Source organism: Nycticebus coucang, chromosome 4, assembly GCF_027406575.1.
Source record: "Nycticebus coucang isolate mNycCou1 chromosome 4, mNycCou1.pri, whole genome shotgun sequence".
NCBI lineage: Eukaryota > Metazoa > Chordata > Mammalia > Primates > Lorisidae > Nycticebus > Nycticebus coucang.
The window spans coordinates 135,956,277-135,974,354 of record NC_069783.1 but is presented as its reverse complement, the minus strand read 5'-3'; the positions used below and the strand labels follow the sequence as shown (position 1 = coordinate 135,974,354).

General features: G+C 44.1%; 1 protein-coding gene and 1 gene segment (V, D, J or C); one reads left to right on the top strand and one right to left on the bottom strand.

Moving 5' to 3' along the window:
• The window catches only part of LOC128584904 (probable non-functional immunoglobulin lambda variable 1-50), a 685,263-nt gene that overhangs the window by 207,330 nt on the left and 459,855 nt on the right, over nt 1-18,078 (bottom strand).
• On the top strand, nt 5,764-6,519 carry LOC128583448 (zinc finger protein 280A-like). The gene has a single exon (XM_053587640.1). It carries the CDS (start codon nt 5,833-5,835, stop codon nt 6,517-6,519), a length of 687 nt encoding a protein of 228 aa, XP_053443615.1. The 5' UTR covers nt 5,764-5,832.

The following is an 18,078-nucleotide window of genomic DNA, read 5'->3' as shown; positions in this document are numbered from 1 at the left end:
ATATCATACTTTCAAGACTTGGAAAAATGATTCTTGTTAAAAATATCTATATTTTGCTGGCTCGGTGCCCATAGAAAAGTGGTTACGGTGCCAGACATAGAAACTGAGGCTGGCGGGTTCAAACCCGGCTGGGGCCAACTGAACAAAAAAATAGCCAGGAATTGTGGCAGGTACCTGTAATTCCAGCTACTGGGAGGCTGAAGCAAGAGAATCACTTAAGCCCAGGAGTTTGACGTTGCTGCGAGCTATGATGCCATGGCATTCTACTGAGGGCAACTCTGTCAAAAAAAAAAAAAAGTGTTTATACTTCCCAAAGCAATCCACAGATTCAATGCCATCCCTATTAAAATACCAATATCATACTTTCAAGACTTGGAAAAAGAATTCTTCATTTTGTATGGAACCAGAAAAAAACCCGTATAGTTAAGGCGGTTCTTAGTAATAGAAATAAAGCTGGGGGGCATCAGCATACCAGACTTTAGGCTGTGCTACAAAGCCATAGTGGTCAAAAGAGCACAGTACTGGCACAAAAATAGAGACATAGACAGTTGGAATTGAATAGAGAACCAGGAAATGAAACTAACATCTTAAAGCCACCTAATCTTCATAAACCAAACAAGAACGTACACTGGGGGAAAGACTCCCTATTCAATAAATGGTGCTGGGAGAACTGGATATCCACATGTAGAAGACCGAAACTGGACCCACACCTTTCTCCACTCACAAAAATTGATCCAAGGGGCGGCGCCTGTGGCTCAGTCGGTAAGGCACCGGTCCCATATACCGAGGGTAGCGGGTTCAAACCCGGCCCTGGCCGAACTGCAACAACAACAAAAAAAAAATAGCCAGGTGTTGTGGCGGGCACCTGTAGTCCCAGCTACTCGGGAGGCTGAGGCAAGAGAATCGCTTAAGTCCAGGAGTTGGAGGTTGCTGTGAGCTGTGTGAGGCCACGGCACTCTACCGAGGGCCATAAAGTGAGACTCTGTCTCTAAAAAAAAATTGATCCAAGATGGCTTGGCACCGGTCACTCAGCGGCTAGGGCGCCCGCCACATACACTGGATCTGGCGAGTTCGAATTCCAGCCCGGGCCTGCCAAACAACAGTGACAACTAAAAGCAAAAAATAGCCAGCGCCTGTAGTCCCAGCTACTTGGGAGGCTGAGGCAAGAGAATCACTTAAGCCCCAGGGGGTTGCTGTGAGCTGTGGTGCTACAGTACTCTACTGAGGGCGACATAGTGAGAGTGTGTCTCAAAAAGAAATTGATTCAAGATGGATAAAAGACCTAAATTTAAGGCATGAAATGATAAAAGTCCTCAAAGAAAGCATAGGAAAAACAATTGAAGATACTGGCCTGGAGAAAGACTTTATGAAGAAGACTTCTGTGGCAATTGCAACAACAAGAAAAATAAACAAATGGGACTTAATTAAACTGAAAAGCTTCTGTACAGCTAAGGAGATAACAACCAAAGGAAATAGACGGTCTACACAATGGGAAAGGATATTTGCATGTTTTGAATCAGACAAAAGCTTGTTCACTAGGTTCTACAGAGAACTCAAATTAATCCACATGAAAAAAGTCAACAATCTCATATATCAATGGGCAAGAGAGATGAATAGGACCTCCTCTAAAGAAGACAGATGAATGGCTAGCAAACATGAAAAAATGCTCATCGTCCCTATTAGAGAAATGCAAATCAAAACCACCCTGAGATATCATCTAACCCCAGTGAGAATGGCCCACATCACAAATCTCAAAACTGTAGATGCTGGCATGGATGTGGAAAGAAAGGAACACTTTTACATTGCTAGTGAGACTGCAAACTAATACAACCTTTTCTTTTTTTTTTTTTTTGAGACAGAGTCTCACTGTGTTGTCCTTGGTAGAGTTCCGTAGCATCACAGCTCACAGCAACCTCCAGCTCTTGGGTTTAGGCAATTCTCTGGCCTCAGCCACCTGAGTAGCTGGGACTACAGGTGCCCACCGCAAGGCCTGGCTATTTTATGTTGCAGTTGTCATTGTTGTTTAGCTGGCCCGGGCCAGGATCATACACCTTCGGTCTATGTAGCAGGCACCGTAACCACTGTGGTATGGGTGCCAAGCTGTAATACAACCTTTTTGTAAGGAAGGATGGAGAACCCCTAAAGAACTCAAGCTAGACCTCCCAATTGATCCTGCAACCCCATTACTGGGCATCTACCCAGAAGGAAAAAAAATCCTTTTACTAGGCTTGGTGCCTATAGCTCAGTGGCTAGGGCACCAGCCACATATACCGGAACTGGCAAGTTCAAATGCAGCCTGGGCCTGCCAAACAACAACAACAACTACAACCAAAAAATAACTGGGTATTGTGGCGGGCACCTGTAGTGGGCGCCTGTGTTTCCAGCTACCTGGAAGGCTGAGGCAAGAGAATCGCTTAAGCCCAAGAGATGGAGGTTGCTGTGAGCTGTGACGCCATGGCACTCTACTGAGGGCCACATGGTGAGACTGTCTCAAAAAAAAAAAAAATCCTTTTACCATAGGATGCTTGCACTAGACTATTTATTGAAGCTCAATTACAACTGCCAAAACGTGGAAACAGCCTAAATGCCCACCAACCCAGAATGGATTGACAAGCTGTGGTATATATATGCCATGGAATACTATTCAGCCATTAAAAAAGATGGAGACTTTACATCCTTTGTATTAACCTGGTTGGAAATGGAACACGTTATTCTTAGTAAAGCATCACAAGAACGGACAAGAATCTTATGTACTCAATTTTGATATGAGGACAATTAATCACCTAGTACATGGTGGGTGTGGGGTGAGGGAAGGGGAGAGCAGAGAGAGGGAAGGAGGGAAGGGGAGAGTCTCGGTGTTTGACACACCTTTTTTTTTTTTTTGAGACAGTCTTGTTTTATCGTCCTCAGTAGAGTGTCATGGCGTCACAGCTCACAGCAACCTCCAACTCCTGGGTTTACGCGATTCTCTTGCCTCAGCCTCCCAAGTAGCTGGGACTATAGGGCACCACAATGCCCAGCTATGTTTTTGTTGCAGTTTGGCTGGGGCCAGCTGGGTTCGAACCCACCACCCTTGGTATATGGGGCTGGTGCCCTACCCACTGAGCCACAGGAGACACCCTCTGACACACCTTTTGGGGGCAGGACACAAGTGTAAGAGGGACTTTACCTAACAAATGCAATCGATGTAAACTGTTTTCTTGTACCCTTGACGAATTCCCAACAATAAAAAAAATTAAAAAGAAAAAGAAGGTCTTCCTGCCTCAGTCTCCCAAGTAGCAGTTCCAATGATAGGTTCCTGTCACATTTTTCTAGTTTTTAGGACAGACGGGGTCTCTCTCTTGCTCAGGCTGGTCTCTAATTCCTAACCTCCAGCAATCCTCCTCCCTTGGCCTCCTAGAGAGCTAGGATTACAGGTGTGAGCCACCATGCCCAGACTAAGCTTTTACTTTGTCTGTTTTTTGAGAGAAGATCTCTGTCGCCTGAGCCTGAGTGCAGTGTCATGATCATAGCTAACTATAACCTTGAATTCCCAGGCTCAAGTGATCTTCCTGCCTCAGGCTCCCTAGTAGCTGGGACTACAGGCACCCGCCACACCCAGCCATGAGGTAACAATTAGCATCACTATTTTACACAGGAGAACTGAAGCTTGAACCATCTACTTAAGTGTCTTGACTATTCCAGATTTACCTCTCCAATTTCCCAAGTCTTCTGCAGCTGTGAAGTGAATGAAGCATGTAGGTCATGGGATTTCCCCAAATCAAGGTGGATTGCTTGAGCTCAGGAGTTCGAGATCAGCCTGAGCAAGAGTGAGACGCCACCTCTACTAAAAATAGAAAAATTAGCCAGGCATTGTGGCAGGAACCTGTATTCCCAACAACTCGTGAGCTTGAGGAAGGAGGATGTCTTGAGCCCAAGAGTTTGAGGTTGCTGTGAGCTATGATGACTCCACGGCATCCTACCCAGGACGATGGAGTGAGACTCTGTCTCAAAAAGGAAAAGAAGTAAAAGTTTAAAAAGTATTATCTCTTGGCAGGGCGAGGTGCCTCACGCCTGTAATCCCAGCACTCTGGGAGGCCGAGGCTGGTGGATTGCCTGAGCTTACAGGTTTGAGACTAGCCTGAGCCAGAGTGAGACCCCTGTCTCTAAAAATAGCTGGTCATTGTGGCGGGAGCCTGTAGTCCCAGCTACTACTCAGGGAATCTGAGGCAAGAGCATTGCTCAAACGTCAAGAGTTTGAGGTTGGTGTGAGCTGTGATGACACAGCACTCTATCAAGGGCAAGAAAGTGAGAGCTCTGTTTCAAAAAAAATAAAAAAATAAAAAGCTCTCGACTGTAATCTTAGCACTCTGGGAGGCCAAGGGCTGAGGTGGTGGATCTCTTGAGTTCAGAAGTTCAAGACCAGCCTAAGTGAAAGTTAGGATCCCCCCACCCAATACCTTCTCCCTGCTACCCCCCTCCTGAAAAACAAAACAAAACAGTAAAATGAGCTGGGCATTGCGGTGGGTGCCTGTAGTCCCACCTACGGGGGGAAGGGCGGTCTGGGTGCTCTACAAGGGCAACAGAGTGAGACTGAGTTGTTTTTTTTTTTTGTAGAGACAGAGTCTCACTTTATGGCCCTCGGTAGAGTGCCGTGGCCTCACACGGCTCACAGCAACCTCAAACTCCTGGGCTTAAGCGATTCTCTTGCCTCAGCCTCCCGAGTAGCTGGGACTACAGGTGCCCGCCAGAACGCCCGGCTATTTTTTGGTTGCAGTTTGGCTGGAGCCGAGTCTGAACCCGCCACCCTCGGTATATGGGGCCGGCGCCCTGCCCACTGAGCCACAGGCGTCACCCAAAATCTCAGTGTTTTAAGGGAGGATTAAATAAAGTAGACATTTTGTCTTTTTAAATAAGTACTGACTATTATCTCGTGGTTGCACTTAGGTGGCAATTGCTATTATAAAAAGACCTCTTTGGAAGTTGAAGGGACCACGGGCTTCAAGCAAAAGTACTTTGAAGATGGCAGATCTCTTGTTGTGTGAGGAAGGACAAGAGTCACAACCCCTGAAGAGGGACACACGAGAATCCAAACCGAGGGGGGATGAAGACGAAGAAGATGCTGAGCTCATCTTTGTTGGGGTGGAAGATGTAAATAAAGATGCTGAAATTCTCTTTGTCAGGATGATTTCAAAACCGGCCATTTCACACATTTTGAACAGAGTCACCCCGGGCTCCTATTCAAGAAGAAAGAAAAGCCATCTCCATCAAGATTCTGCTCAGGGGTCTCCACCTGCAAATCACACAATCTCACAGCAGACAGCAAAAAACGTGGTGCTGGTTCCTCCATCTGAATGGAGATCGACAGATGGTCCCACAACTCTTGAGTCTTTGTCTAAACCTGGTTGTGAAATGAGCTCACCACACGTTGTTCCTCAGAATTCCTTGGATTTGCTCTCCTCAAAGCCTCAGTGCCCAGTAGGAACTGTGCTCTCTGTGGGAGGCAGAGATGCGAGTCCTTGGGATTCAAAGCGACTCTCCATTTCAGATATAAACAGCAAGAATCTCAAAAGGGCTAAACTCAGGGATGGAATCCCACGGGTGTGCTCTTTACTTGTGGTCTCTCACGATATCTCTCCCATAATGACCAGTTCACCCTCACGAGGTGTTTCCAACACATCAAGCTGTGTTCAGGACGGAGCATCATGTCTGTGGGCTGATGATAATGAAAAGCCACATTTCAGTCTTGCGGATCCAGATGGAGCAAAGGGCCCTGAAGGACTGGTACGGACAGACTTTTCTAGGGTGGCAAGTCAAAACAAGAACTTAGACCCCGAGAAAGGAAATCTGATCATGCTACTTAGTGACTTTTACTACGGACAGCATAAAGGAGATGGGCTGCCGGAGCAGAAGACGCACACAACCTTTAAATGCCTCAGCTGCTTGAAAGATCTAAAGAATGTTAAGTTCATGAATCATGTGAAGCACCATTTGGAACTTGAGAAGCAGAAGAGCGATAGCTGGGAAAACCACACCACCTGCCAGCACTGCCACCGGCAGTTTCCCACTCCCTTCCAGCTGCAGTGTCACATGGACAGTGTGCACACTGCCCAGGAGCCCTCTCCCGTCTGTAAAATCTGCGAATTGTCATTTGAAACAGACCAGGTCCTCCTGCAACACATGAAGGACAACCATAAGCCCGGAGAAATGCCCTATGTCTGTCAGATTTGCCATTACAGATCGTCGGCCTTTGTTGATGTGGACACACATTTTAGAACGTGCCATGCTGACACAAAAACTTTGCTTTGTCCATTTTGTCTCAAAATTTTCAAAACTGCACCACGATACGTAAATCATTTTTGGAGTCACTGGAGCAAGAGAGTGTTTCGATGTCCCAAGTGCCGGCTACAGTTTTTGACCTCGAAAGAGGAAGTGGAGCACAAAACCAAGAATAATCAGACATTTAAAAAGCCAGAGCAAATACAAGGGTTACCTCCCGGAACACAAATTATTATTCGAACTTCGACGCAACCAAGATGAAGAGATGGGGCTTCTGTTATAAACAACACTGACCCTGGGCTGTCAAATGTAAAATCTTGGCCATGGACACTAGAGATATTAGATTCCCTTGCCACAAGAGTTCTAGCTAATAATATTTTCTTTCTTTCTTTTTGTTTTTTCTTTTTTTTTTCTTTTTTTATTGTTAAATCATAGCTGTGTACATTAGTGCAATCACCTGTACCCATTCTAAGATGCACCATAGATGTGGCCCCACCCATTGCCCTCCCTCCACCAAAACCTCCCCCTTCCCTTCCCTTCCCCTTCCTTGGCCCTTTCCTCATAGTTTTGTGCTATAGTTGGGTTATAGTCTTCATGTGAAAGCTATAATTTAGCTTTATAGTAGGGCTGAGTACATTGGATACTTTTTCTTCCATTCCTGAGATACTTTGCTAAGAAGAATATGTTCCAGCTCCATCCATGTAAACATGAAAGAGGTAAAGTCTCCATCTTTCTTTAAGGCTGCATAGTATTCCATGGTATACATGTACCACAATTTGCTAGTCCATTCGTGGGTCCATGGGCACTTGGGCTTCTTCCATGACTTAGCAATTATGAATTGGGCTGCAATAAACATTCTGGTACAGATGTCTTTGTTATATTGTGACTTTTGGTTTTCTGGGTATAAACCTAGTAAAGGAATTATAGGATCGAATGGCAGGTCTATTTTTAGGTCTCTAAGTATTCTCCAAACATCCTTCCAGAAGGAATGTATTAGTGTACATTCCCACCACCAGTGTAGAAGTGTGCCCTTTTCTCCACATCCACACCAACATCTCTGGTTTTGGGATTTGGTTATGAGGGCTACTCTTACTGGGGTTAGGTGATATCTCAAAGTAGTTTTGATTTGCATTTCTCTGATGATTAAGGAGGATGAGCTTTTTTTCATGTGTTTGTAGATCGTGCGTTTATCTTCTTTTTTTTTTTTTTTTTTTTTTGTAGAGACAGAGTCTCACTGTACCGCCCTCGGGTAGAGTGCCGTGGTGTCACACAGCTCACAGCAACCTCTAACTCTTGGGCTTACGCGATTCTCTTGCCTCAGCCTCCCGAGCAGCTGGGACTACAGGCGCCCGCCACAACGCCCGGCTATTTTTTGGTTGCAGTTTGGCCGGGGCTGGGTTTGAACCCGCCACCCTCGGCATATGGGGCCAGCGCCCTACTCACTGAGCCACAGGCGCCGCCCTGCGTTTATCTTCTTTAGAGAAGTTTCTCTTCAAGTCCCTTGCCCACCCTGAGATGGGATCACTTGTTCTTTTCTTGCTAATATGTTTGAGTTCTCTGTGGATTCTGGTTATTAGACCTTTATCGGAGGTATAACCTGCTAATATTTTCTCCAATTCTGAGGGCTGTCTGCTTGCTTTACTTACTATGTTCTTGGCTGTGCAGAAGCTTTTTAGTTTGATCAGGTCCCAGTAGTGTATTTTTTTTTTTTTTTTTTTTGTAGAGACAGAGTCTCACTTTATGGCCCCCGGTAGAGTGCCGTGGCCTCACACAGCTCACAGCAACCTCCAACTCCTGGGCTTAAGCGATTCTCTTGCCTCAGCCTCCCGAGTAGCTGGGACTACAGGTGCCCGTCACAACGCCCGGCTATATTTTGGTTGCAGTTTGGCTGGGGCCGGGTTTGAACCCGCCACCCTCGGTATATGGGGCCGGCGCCTTACCGACTGAGCCACAGGCGCCACCCCCCAGTAGTGTATTTTTGATACTGCTTCAATTGCCTGGAGAGTCCTCCTCATAAAATATTCACCCACGCCAAATGATTCAAGAGTTTTCCCTGCACTTTCTTCAAGTATTTTTATAGTTTCATGTCTTAAGTTTAAATCTTTTATCCAGTGAGAGTCTATCTTAGTTAATGGTGAGAGGTGTGGGTCCAGTTTCAATCTTCTACAGGTTGCCAGCCAGTTTACCCAGCACCATTTGTTAAATAAGGAGTCTTTTCCCCACTGAATGTTTTTAATTGGCTTGTCAAAGATCAAATAACGGTAAGTAGCTGGATTCATCTCTTGGTTCTCTATTCTGTTCCAGACATCCAATTCTCTGTTTTTGTGCCAGTACCATACTGTTTTGATCACTATCGATTTATAGTACAGTCTCAGGTCTGGTAGCATGATTCCTCCTGCTTTGTTTTTATTTCTGAGTAATGTTTTGGCTATTTGAGTTTTTTTCTGATTCCATATAAAATGAAGTATTACTTTTTCAACATCTTTAAAGTATGACAATGGAGCTAATAGGAATTGCATTAAAATTATATATTGCTTTGGGTAGTATAGACATTTTAACAATGTTGATTCTTCCCAGCCATGAGCATGGTATGTTTTTCCATTTGTTAACATCTTCAGCTATTTCTTTTCTTAAAGTTTCATAGTTCTCTTTGTAGAGATCTTTCACATCCTTGGTTTGGTATACTCCCAAATATTTTATCTTCTTTGGCAATACTGTGAAAGGAATAGAGTCCTTGACTGTTTTTTCAGCTTGGTTATTGTTGGTATATAAAAGGCTTCAGATTTATGGGTGTTGATTTTGTAGCCTGAGACACTGCTGTATTCCTTGATCACTTTTAAAAGTTTTGTAGTAGAATCCCTAGTGTTTTCCAGATATACGATCATATCATCTGCGAAGAGTGAAAGTTTCACCTCTTCTGACCCTATGTGGATACCCTTGATCGCCTTTTCTTCCCTAATTGCAATGGCTAAAACTTCCATGACAATGTTAAAGAGCAATGGAGACAATGGGCAACCTTGCCTGGTTCCTGATCTAAGTGGAAATGATTTCAATTTAACTCCATTCAATACGATATTAGCCGTAGGTTTGCTGTAGATGGCCTCTATTAGTTTAAGAAATGTCCCTTCTATACCAATTTTCTTAAGTGTTCTGATCATGAAGGGGTGCTGGACATTATCAAAAGCTTTTTCTGCATCAATTGAAAGAATCATGTGGTCCTTATTTTTAAGTTTGTTTATGTGCTGAATTACATTTATTGATTTACGTATATTGAACCAGCCTTGAGAGCCTGGGATAAATCCCACTTGGTCATGGTGTATAATTTTTTTGATGTGTTGTTGGATTCTGTTTGTTAGGATCTTATTGAGTATTTTAGCACCAATATTCATTAATGATATTGGGGCATAATTTTATTTTCTTGTTGGGTCTTTCCCTGGTTGGAGGATCAAGGTGACATTTGCTTCGTAGAATGTGTTGGGTAATATTTCTTCTTTTTCTATATTTTGGAGTAGGTTTAGTAATACAGGTACTAGTTCTTCTTTAAAGGTTTGGTAGAATTCTGACGTAAAGCCTTCTGGTCCTGGGCTTTTCCTTTTAGGGAGATTTTGTATAGTTGATGCTATTTCAGAACTTGATATAGGCCTGTTCAACATTTCCACTTTGTTCTGGCTAAGTCTTGGTAGGTGGCGTACTTCCAGGTATTGGTCGATTTCTTTCAGATTTTCATATTTCTGAGAGTAGAGTTTCTTGTAGTATTCCTTAAGGTTTGTTTGAATTTCTGAGGGGTCTGTTGTTATTTCATCATTACCATTTCTGATTGATGAAATTAGAGATTTTACTCTTTTTTTCCCAGTTAGGTTGGCCAAAGGTTTATCTATTTTATTGATCTTTTCAAAAAACCAACTTTTGGATTTATTGATCTGTTGTATAATTCTTTTGTTTTTAATTTCATTTCATTCTGCTCTGATTTTGGTTATTTCTTTTCTTCTGCTGGGTTTGGGGTTGGAGTGTTCTTCCTTCTCCAGTTGCTTGAGATGTCCCATTAAGTTATTAACTTCCTCTCTTTTTGTTTTCTTGAGGAAGGCTTGCAGTGCTATAAATTTCCCTCTTAGGACTGCCTTTGCAGTATCCCAGAGGTTCTGGTAATTCGTGTCTTGATTGTTGTTTTGTTCCAAAAATTTGGTGATTTCCTGTGTCTTGATTGTTGTTTTGTTCCAAAAATTCGGTGATTTCCTTCTTAATCTCGTCTATAACCCATCTATCCTTCAGCATAAGGTTGTTTAGTTTCCATGTTTTTGTATGGGTGTGCAGGTTCCTGTTGTTATTGAGTTCAACTTTTATTCCATGATGGTCTGAGAAGATGCAAGGAATAATTTCTATTTTTTTAATTTTGCAGAGGTTAGATTTGTTGCCTAGGATGTGGTCGATTTTGGAGTATGTTCCTGGGCTGATGAGAAGAATGTGTATTCAGTTTTGTTGGGATGAAATGTTCTATAGATGTCTGTTAAGTCCAGATGTTGAATGGTTAAGTTTAAGTCTAAAATTTCTTTGCTTAGCTTCTTTTTGGAGGATCTACCAGCACTGTTAAAGGGGTGTTAAAATCTCCAACTACTATGGAACTGGAGAAAATCAAGTTGCTCACGTCTGTTAGAGTTTCTCTTATAAATTGAGGTGTGGTCTGGTTGGGTGCATAAATATTAATAATTGAGATCTCATCATATTGAGTATTACCTTTACCAAATATGAAGTGTCCATCCTTATCCTTTCTTACTTTGGTTGGTTTAAAGCCTATTGCGTCTGCAAAGTGGATGGCAACCCCTGCTTTTTTCTGCTTTCTATTTGCCTGGAGAATAGATGACCATCCCTTCACCTTGAGTCTATATTTGTCTTTTAATGTAAGACGCAATTCTTGTATGCAGCAGATATCTGGCTTGAGTTTTTGTATCCAGTCAGCCAACCTGTGCCTCTTTAGAGGACAATTTAAACCATTCACATTATTTGAGAATATTGATAAGCCTTTTGAGAGTCCAGTGGACATTTTTAATCCTTTTGCGACTGTGGAAGTTGGAATTTGATGAGAATTTTCTGGGTGGGTTTACTTTTGTGGTGGAGGATTATGCTGGTCTTTATGGAGGATAGGTCTGAAAATATCCGGGAGAGCTGGTTTAGTTATGGCAAATTTCTTCAACATGTGAATGTCATTGAAGTATTTAATTTCTCCACATAAATAAAACTCAGTTTGGCTGGGTACAGGATCCTGGGTTGAAAGTTATGTTGTTTTAGGAGATTAAAAGTCGATGACCATCCTCTTCTGGCTTGAAAGGTTTCAGCAGAGAGATTTGCAGTCATTCTAATATTCTTGCCCTTGTAGGTGATGGTTTTCTTTTGTCTGGCTGCTTTCAGAATTTTCTCCTTCACATTAACTTTAGTGAAATTGATTATGATGTGTCTGGGGGATGTCTTTTTTTTTTTTTTTTGTAGAGACAGAGTCTCATTTTATCGCCCTCGGTAGAGTGCCATGGCATCACACAGCTCACAGCAATCTCCAACTCCTGGGCTAAAGTGATTCTCTTGCCTCAGCCTCCCGAGTAGCTGGGACTACAGGTGCCCACCACAACACCCTGCTATTTTTTGGTTTACAGTTCAGCCAGGGCCGGGTTTGAACCCGCCACTCTCGGTATATGGGGCCGGTGCCTTACCGACTGAGGCACAGGCGCCGCCTTCTGGGGGATGTCTTATTCGGGTTGAGTAATGCTGGAGTTGCTGCTATCTGAATTTCAGAATCTCTTGGCATGTCTGAAAAGTTCTCCTTCATAATCTCATGGAGAAGAGACTCTGCCTTGTGAAGCCACTTCATCATTTTCAGGGATCCCTATAAGATGAATATTGGTTTTCCTCGAATTGTCCCAGAGCTCTCTGAGAGAGTGATCTGTTTTTGCTCTCCATTTCTCTTCCTCTTTTAGAGTTTGGGAGTGTTCGAAACCTTTGTCTTTAATGTCAGAAAATCCTTTCTTCTGCTTGCTCCATTCTGTTGCTGAGGGATTTGACTGTGTTTGTCTGATCTTTGAGGGCTGCAACTTCTTGTCTCTATGTGTCAATATCTTTAGTCATTTGGTCTTTGAATTCATTGAATTCTTGAGATATCTTTTGGGTTACTGCTTGGAATTCTAATTCAATCTTATTTGCTATCCAGATTCTGAATTCGATTTCTGACATCTCAGCTATTTGTTTGTGCATGGGATCTTGTGCTGTGTCTGCCCCATTGATCCTTGGGGGAGTTGATCTACTCTGATGATTCATATTGCCAGAGTTTTTCTGTTGATTTCGCCTCATGATTGTTTTTCACTGTTGCCTCTGGCCATCCTCAGAGTTGGGGAGGTTTCTCTCCAGGATTAGACCGCAGCGGGATCACTCTGTTGTTGCTGGATCTTTGTAGGGAGTGACCCTGTGTCGTTCTTCTTCGGCTGCCCCAGCTCGGGAGTTCTGGTTGTGGAAGCAGCTGTGGAGTGTGACACACTCAGATCCAGCAACAGGGTGGGAGGTGGTGTGCACGGTTCTGGGAGTGCCTGGTGCCCAGTGAGTTTGGCACAGAGAGCCCAAGGCTCCAGCAGTCTCTGGCCAGGAGAAGGGCTCTGCACAGAGACAGGGAGGGCTCCGGAGGGCACACGGCTACCAGTGTCCCTGGCCAGATGAGCGGGCCAGTGTGGAGGCAGGGAGTGTACAGGAGGGAGAAGGCGGGGTTGTGTGGTTCCTGCAGTTCCTGGTCAGGGCATGCAGAGGCCCGGTGGGCGCAGCTCTTATGGAGGTCCAGGCGGTGCCAAGCCCAGGAGTTTGAGGTTGCTATTAGCTGTGACACCACAGCCCTCTACCCAGGGCAACTGCCTGAGGCTCCAGTGTGCCAAAACCGGTCTCACTCTGCCCCTGATGGTTAAGGCTGTAAGGCAGCTCAGTCCCCGCCTTTAGGCTGCTCAGTCACTAGGTTACTAGCTACCGCCCGATCCTTGCAACCCTGAGGGTGGAGCTTGTCAGGGCAGTTCTGTCACAATGGCTCCCTAGGGCCCACAGCCGAATACTATTAGCTCCGTCTGGCTCAGCGGCTCAATCTGGGGCCCTAGACAATGCCCAAAGTTCTCCACACTCCTGCTCAAGCTCTGCCCAAGGCAGTTCAACTGAGTGCCAAGTCCAAAAACACCATAATAGTTCACAGGTAAGGCCTTTCTAGTTTGCAGTCTCACTGCTGCTTGTACTTACGGTTGCCAGCGGGATTAAGTCGATTGAACACACACAACCACTTCCAGTTTTCCACTGTTTTTGTCCTCCTCTTGGGGTCCAGAAGTCCCTTGCTGACTCCCCGTATTCTCAAAGGGATGATTATAGGCAGATACCACCAGCCAGAGATGCCTGGAGTCTTATCTCCCCAGACTCACCATGCCCATTTGCAGGGAATCTATTACTTGGCAACCATCTTCCTCCACCCACCATGTTTCTGAACTTTTAAATTTTATTTTATTTTTTGAGACAGAGTGTCACTCTATCACACTGGGTGGAGGGCCATGGTGTCCTAGCTCACAGCAACTTCAAACTCCTGAGCTCAAGCAATCCTCTGTCTCACTTTCCTAGGTAGCTGGGACTATACGTGCTTGTCACAATATCTGGCTACTTTTTCTATCTTTAGTAGACCCAGGGTTTTACTCTCGCTCAGGCTGGTCTCCAACTCCTGAGCTCAAGTGATCTGTGCACCTTGGCCTCCCAGGGTGCTAAGATTACAGGTGTGAGCCAGTTTTGAACTTTAAATAAATGGAATTTCCCAGCACTTAGGGAAATTTGGCTGAGACAGGTGGATTGTCTCAGCTCTGGAGTTTGGGAACAGCCTGAGCCAGAGTGAGACCCTGTCTCTACAAAAATGGATTCTTTTCTGGCTTTTAAAGAAGTGAGCTACATTTTGGTTCTGTGTAACAGTAATAGCGGATTCTTTTTTAATGCTGGGTAGAATTCTATTGAGTGAACATGACATAGTTTCATATATGTCTGTTTGACTGTTAGTGTGTTTTGAGGCTGATTCTTTGGTTGTTCTGGACAAAGTTGCTCTGTTTGTGCATATCTTTTGGTAGACATGTAGTCATTTTTCTTTTCCTTTTTGTTTTTTTTTTTTTGAGACAGAGTCTCATCTATCACCCTCAGTAGAGTGCTATGGTGTCACAGCTCACAACAACCTCGAACTCTTGGGCTCAAGCGATTCTCTTGTCTCAGCCTCCTGAGTAGTTGGGACTACAGGTGCCTAAGCGTAGTCATTTTTTGTGGGCACACATAGCTGTAAGGGCAAATGCTGCAATTGTCCATATTTAGCTTTTTTAGTGTAGATTCAATATGATTGAAAAATACTTTTTTTTTTTTTGAGACAGAGTCTCTGCTGCCAGGCTAGAGTGCCTGGGCCTCAGCTTAGTTCAACAGCAACCTCAAACGCCTGGCATCATGCAATGCTGCCTCAGTTTCTTGAGTAGCTAGGATTACAGGTGCTCACCTTAATGCCCAGCTAATTTTTCTATTTTTATTAATAAAAGAGACAGGGTCTTCCTCTTGTTCAGGTTGGAAAATAATTTTCATTCCACCATCAATATTTCAGAAGGCCATTGCCCCTGATCCAACACCTGGTACTGGCAGTCCTTGGCATCAGTGTCCTTCTAATGAAGTTGTAGTGGTATATACAACATGGTGGTTTTAACTTGCATTTCCCTGATGAGTAATACAAGCTTGAGTTATTTTTATATGGTTATCGACCTCTTGGATAGTGTCCTCTTTTAAATGTCTATTTCAAGTCTTGCTCCTCCCTCCCCTTTAAAAAATTGGGCTGTCAACTGGGAAGTTTATGGAACCACTGAGACACTGGAAATGTCCTACATTCTGATCTGGATGGTGCATTCATGGGTGTATGTGTGTTCACTAAGGTTGGTCTTTCATGTGTCTTATTTAAGAAATTATCTTTTGAGAAAATGACAAGCAGTTATTGAATGAGTATTTATCAACACCTAACGTGAACAAAATAAGACTACCACAGTAACTTCATTTTGAATCTCATCTGGCAACAACTGTCTTTTAAAAAGTTACAAGTTGGGCGGTGCCTGTGGCTCAAAGGGCTAGGGCATGGGCCCCATATGCCAGAGGTGGTGGGTTCAAACCCAGCCCCCACCAGAAACTGCAAAAAGAAAAAAAGTTCTAAGTAATTGTTTGGGGACATTTTTTTTCTTTAGAATAGAAGGAAAAGAGTCTAATTAGCAAATAATGTATAATTAAATAATACCTACTCTGAAATCTTATGAGTCACATGAAGTCTTAATTGAGGAGAAAGGGGACTATCTTTTATTCCTGATAGCAGAACTAGATTATTTAAAGATTATAATAACATAATGTATTTCCAAAACCAAACAGTGGGCTCTTACTTCGAAGCCATTACTCAGTACATTTAATTGTTTTTTTTTTTTTTTTTTTTTTGAGACAGAGGCTCAAGCTGTCGCTCTGGGTAGAATGCCGTGGCATCACAGTTCACGGCAACCTCCAACTCCTGGGCTTAAGCTTTTATTCTCTTGCCTCAGCCTCCCAAGTAGCTGGGACTACAGGCATCTGCCACAACACCTGGTTATTTTTTGGTTGTAATTGTCATCGTTGTTTGGTAGGCCCAGGCTGGATTCGAACCCACCAGCTCTGGTATATGTGGCTGGCACCCTAGTTGCTTGAGCTACAGGTGCCTGCCCTTTTTTCATTTTTTTTTTTTTTGACAGAGTCTCACTCTGTCACCTTGGTAGAGTTCTTCTTTTTTATATATTAAATCATAGCTGTGTACATTAATGCGATCATGGGGCACCATACACTGGTTTTATAGACTGTTTGACACATTTTCATCACACTGGTTAACATAGCCTTCCTGGTATTTTCTTAGTTATTGTGTTAAGACATTTATATTCTACATTTACTAAGTTTCACATGTACCCTTGTAAGATGCACCACAGGTGTAATCCCACCAAAGGTAGAGTTCTGTGGTATTATAGTTTACACTAACCTCAAACTCTTGGGTTAAAGCAATTCTCTTACCTCAGCCTCCCAAGTAGCTGGGATTACAAGTACTCCTAACAACATCTGATTTTATTCTTTTTTTTTTTTTTTTTTTTTTTTTGTAGAGACAGAGTTTCACTTTATGGCCCTCGGTAGAGTGCCGTGGCCTCACACAGCTCACAGCAACCTCCAACTCCTGGGCTTAAGCGATTCTCCTGCCTCAGCCTCCCAAGCAGCTGGGACTACAGGCGCCCGCCGCAACGCCCGGCTATTTTTTTGTTGCAGTTTGGCCGGGGCCGGGTTTGAACCTGCCACCCTCGGTATATGGGGCCGGCGCCTTACCGACTGAGCCACAGGCACCGCCCTGATTTTATTCATTTATTTGTTTATTTTTTTTATTTTTTATTTTTTTGTAGAGACAGAGTCTCACTTTATGGCCCACGGTAGAGTGCCATGGCATCACACAGCTCACAGCAACCTCCAACTCCTGGGCTTAAGCGATTCTCTTGCCTCAGCCTCCTGAGCAGCTGGGACTATAGGTGCCCGCCACAACGCCCGGCTATTTTTTGGTTGCAGTTTGGCTGGGGCCGGGTTTGAACCCGCCACCCTCGGTATATGGGGCCGGCGCCTTATCGACTGAGCCACAGGCGCCGCCCTCATCTGGCTATTTTTTTAGAGACGAGGTCTCGCTCTTGCTCAGTTTGGTCTTTAACTCTGAGCTCAAACAATCCATCCACCTCCGCCTCCCAGAGTGCTTAGGATTAAAGGCATGACCCAAGATGTCCAGCCAGAATTGACTGAATAGCAAGAAATTAAAAGCTGCAAATAAACTGATAGTGAACTTTTTCTGTAAAGTGTCAGGTAGTAAATGTTTTAGGCTTTTCCTGTATGGTCTTTAGCAATCAATCATGTTGCTCTTGAAATATAGAAGGAAGGGGCGGCGCCTGTGGCTCAGTCGGTAAGGCGCTGGCCCCATATACTGAGCGTGGTGGGTTCAAACCCGGCCCCAACCAAACTGCAACCAAAAAATAGCCGGGTGTTGTGGTGGGCGCCTGTAGTCCCAGCTACTCGGGAGGCTGAGGCAATTGAATCGCTTAAGCCCAGGAGTTGGAGGTTGCTGTGAGCTGTGTGAGGCCACGGCACTCTACCAAGGGCCATAAAGTGAGACTCTGTCTCTACAAAAAAATAAATAAATAAAATAAAATAAATATAGAAGGAAAACAGATAATGGAGAATACCTCAAGGGATGGGCATGCCCATGTTTCAATAAAACATTATTTATGAACCATGACGTTCAGATTTCCTATAATTTTCACATGCCACAGAATTCTTTTTATCAGCAAGCCATCATATATATATATATGGGCTAGGAGTGGTGGCTCACGTCTGTAATCCCAACACTCTGGGAGGCTGAGGCAGGTGGATCGCCTGACCTCAGGAGCTCCACACCAGCCTGAGTAAGAGCGAGACCCGTCACCAAAAAGAAAAACTAGCTGGGCGTTGTGGGCGCTGGGAGTCCCAGCTACTTGGGAGGCTGAAGTAAGAGGACCTCTTGAACCCAAGAGATCAAGGTTGCTGTGAGCTATGATAACACCAAGGCACTCTACTCAGGGTGACAGAGTGAGACTGTCTCAAAAAACAAACATTTCTTTTTACGTAGCTGCAAGCTGAACAAAAACAAAACAGGTGGCAGGCTGGATCAGACTGGTCCCAAATGCGACTCCAGGAGGATGAATGTAAGTCTCAGTCGTTTGGTTAAGCTCTTTTTTTTGT

Excerpts from the sequence above, each read along its gene's own strand:
- LOC128583448 (XM_053587640.1), top strand. The coding sequence starts at position 5,833 with ATGCTACTTAGTGACTTTTACTACGGACAGCATAAAGGAGATGGGCTG.